The 3115-nt window shown below is 53.6% G+C and overlaps 1 protein-coding gene and 1 long non-coding RNA gene across 4 annotated transcripts in view; one reads left to right on the top strand and one right to left on the bottom strand.

The window, feature by feature from the left end:
• Window positions 1–1094, bottom strand: part of SIT1 (signaling threshold regulating transmembrane adaptor 1) — a 1796-nt gene extending 702 nt beyond the window's left edge. Inside the window, exons 1-4 of the mRNA XM_015560537.1 lie at window positions 625–1094; window positions 371–506; window positions 226–284; window positions 54–115 (exon numbers count right to left, since the gene is read on the bottom strand). Coding sequence (XP_015416023.1) covers window positions 54–115; window positions 226–284; window positions 371–506; window positions 625–664 — 297 coding nt within the window. The 5' untranslated portion in view covers window positions 665–1094. The remainder of the gene's footprint in view (window positions 1–53; window positions 116–225; window positions 285–370; window positions 507–624) is intronic.
• LOC107182249 overlaps window positions 1–3115 on the top strand; it is a 7271-nt gene that overhangs the window by 2477 nt on the left and 1679 nt on the right. The window contains exons 2-5 of one of the 3 annotated variants that reach the window (XR_001512971.1): window positions 39–124; window positions 401–530; window positions 1101–1195; window positions 2506–2685. This is a non-coding gene — a long non-coding RNA (uncharacterized LOC107182249). Of the gene's footprint in view, window positions 1–38; window positions 125–400; window positions 531–1100; window positions 1196–2505; window positions 2686–3115 lie in introns of those variants that run through there. The other 2 variants (XR_001512969.1, XR_001512970.1) reach the window with 2 other exon arrangements.

Raw genomic sequence — 3115 nt, 5'->3', positions numbered from 1 at the left:
CCCCCCCCCCGCCCCACTTCCTCCCCTCTCTTCCTCAGCAACAACTGACTCACCCTGGTGGGGCCTCCAAGTGTGGGATCCTGCTGGTCTGGCCCTGGTTCTTGAGACAGTCGTCCTGGGACAGGTAACAGAAATCTGGTCACTTCTTGTTCCTCCTCCTGCAGCCCTTCATCCCACCCACCCAGGACCTGTTCTCCGTGCCGCTCCCCTCCGCCAGTTTCCTACCTGTCTTCAGATAATGCAGGTTCCCATACAGGGGGACCTCTTCCACAGACCCTCCAGACCTGCAACACAAAGTTTAGGGGGTAAATGGGGACCTCTTGGTAAGGAGAAATGATCAATGATCCCATTTCTGTTTTCCCCCACTCACTGTCCGCCTCCTGAACGGTTCCTTCTCCAGCGACTACTGCATCGGAACAAGTGTGCAGCCAGCGAGATGAGAAGCAGCAGCGTCACAGCCCCTAAGAGGGCCCACAATCCCCAGGCCTGGGGGAAGGAGGGAATTCCTGTGGATGTGAGAGAATAGAGGGGTGGGTATTACTGCCCAGCCCAACCCTCCAGATCCCAGCAGATGGGACATGGGGCCGGTGACCCCTCCCCCTGTCCCTGCCCCGCCCCGCTTACCAGGCCCTAGCTGATCCGTGCAGTTGGCACCGCTGCTCATGGCTATTGATGTGGGAGCCAAGTCTGCAGGCCTGAGCCTAGGCGTTAGCCTGGCTTCTGGTCTGACAGCTGCAGCAGCCCCCCTTACTCCCACCCCTCCCCGGCCTGGCCCCCACAGCTCATCATCCCCAATACTGGTGGTGGCAAAGTCGCTGGTTTCCGGGGAGGAAGGGGGAGGGGAGGGATGAGTGAAAGAACCGACACCGCCCAGTGCCTGCACCTGCGCCACCCAGCAACTCCTGAACTTCCGCAGCTCCCCACCTCACGCCCCCCTCGCCCTTGGCCCTCTACCCGCTTTGGCCAGAGAAGAGAGAAGAAGGCCTGTGCTACTGTGTAGCTGAGCCCATGAAGACTCCAAGGGGGGCAGAAGTGGCATGAGGCAGGACCCACAAGACAAGGAAGCCAGGCTTTATGACAGAGATTCCCTTTGCCACCAGGTACCTGACTTTTCTCTCCAGTTCTGAGTCTCGTGAGGAGAATGTGCTTCTGGGTGAACATGCTATAACGTGGAATGGGATTGGGAGGTCTCCTGGTATGTACCATCTCACCACACCCTAAGGCTGATCCAAGGTGAACATGTTAGGATGACCATTGTCATTGTTATTATCCTATACTAGAGGCCCAGTGCACAAAATTTGTGCACAGGTAGGGTCCCTCGGCTGACCGGTGATCAGGGCCAATCAGGGCCTTCCTTCCCAAGTTGCTGGCTGCCTTTGTTCCGCGCTGCCACCTAGTGGTCAGCATACATCATAGCGAGCTGTTGAACTCCCGGTTGGTCGAACTCCCAAGGGGACAATTTGTGTATTAGCCTTTTATAAAAGCCTCATATGCACATTGCCCCCTCGGGTGGTCATTCAACCGGGAGTTCGACTGCTCACTATGACGTGCACTGACCACCAGGAGGTGGTGCAGAACATGGCAGGCATCAGTGACCCTCTGTGACCTCTCGCCGGCTACCTGGGGGTGGGGGTGACGGGGACGGAAGAGGTGCAGTGAGAATGCAGGGTGTCTGCTGAGCTTGGCTCTCACTCCCCCTGTTACCCTCCCCTGGGACACCAGGGCTCGCACGCCTACTCAGATGCCAGGTGCCCGTGAGGAGCCTGCCCCACACCCACACAGCCTTTTCGGGGTGAGCCGTGCCACAGCCCCTGGGACTGTAGGAGCCAGTCGGGCTCCCCGTGGGTTTGCACAGGAGCCGTTCTGCAAGGCCGGCTGGGAGAGAGTGTGCTGCCTGCCCGGCTCCTGTGCAGCACTGCCAGGCGGCCCAGAGGCCCACGCTGCACCCTGGCCCATGACGTCCAGCTGTGCCCACCGCATCTCTGTGTGGGCACTCGGGCTCTGTGACTCAGCAGAGGGGGGCACACGGAGGCCCGAGGGCCCAGGTGCTGCCCAGGCCCCAGAGCTAGCTGGGACCTGCCCTTCCACGCCAGATGCTTGTGCTTTGATCGCCAGCCAGGCCTAGGAACCACACCCATGCGTGAATTTCGTGCAGCGGGCCTCCAGTTCTGGTATAACAGGACACAGAAAAAGCTAGTTTCCTTCCTCTCGACCCACTTCATCCAAACTGCCCCTAATAACTATCAACCTCAAAAGTTACTTGAATTAAAGAAATCTCTGCCCCCGGAACTATCCTGGGATATTGAGTCCTGTCTTTGCACCTGTTCACTGCAGGGACTGGAGTACCTGCCCTGCCCAGAGACAGCCAGGTCAGTGGGAGGCTACTGATGTGGGAAGAGGGAGTTTAAGTTCCGAATTTAAACTTCAGAGCAGGAGCCAGAAATATGTTTTGTGTGTCCCATACAAGGTTTTTGTTTTGTTTTGTTTTGTTTTGAACTTTTAAAGATTGCATTAGTGTGCCAAGGATGGGAATGGCATGAGAGGTCTGACCCTCCAGCTGCAAGCAATAAGAGGGTATCATCTGTAGAGAATTTTAAGACAAAACCTACTAAAAATCGGTCTCCATTTTATCACCACCATGTTCCAGCAATTCTAACAAATGTCAGTAATAAAGCACTCCTCTCTGAAAAAGCTCTTATAGACCCCGGTTCTACATTGTTGTGGTTACTGATGAGCTTTCTTACAATATAAGCTTCAAATGAGCATATTTGTATTACCTATCCTTTAGAAAACACCGTGATATACATGGAAGTTCATCTAGAGAACTCCCAGTTATACAATCGACCCCTGACATAGCAGATCCATCTAGATGTGTTTAAATCTAGAATTAGCTCTTAACAGTTTGGAGTTGTTCAGGTTCTCTTTGGGCACAATCTCTGTCTCCAGCTCCTAGGATAGTACATATTCCTGTATTTAGCCCATGGATTTATAATGAACAATCAGTAGCACAATGATTGTAAAGTTAAAGAAATTGAACTTGAATTACTTTATGTCATTCCAGAGTTTTTATTTATATTGGAAAGTTCTGGGATTTATTGTGAAATGGAATTTTTTA

The sequence above is a fragment of the Myotis davidii genome, unplaced genomic scaffold, assembly GCF_000327345.1.
Source record: "Myotis davidii unplaced genomic scaffold, ASM32734v1 scaffold534, whole genome shotgun sequence".
Classification (NCBI taxonomy): Eukaryota; Metazoa; Chordata; class Mammalia; order Chiroptera; family Vespertilionidae; genus Myotis; species Myotis davidii.
This window is presented reverse-complemented; position numbering and strand designations above follow the sequence as displayed.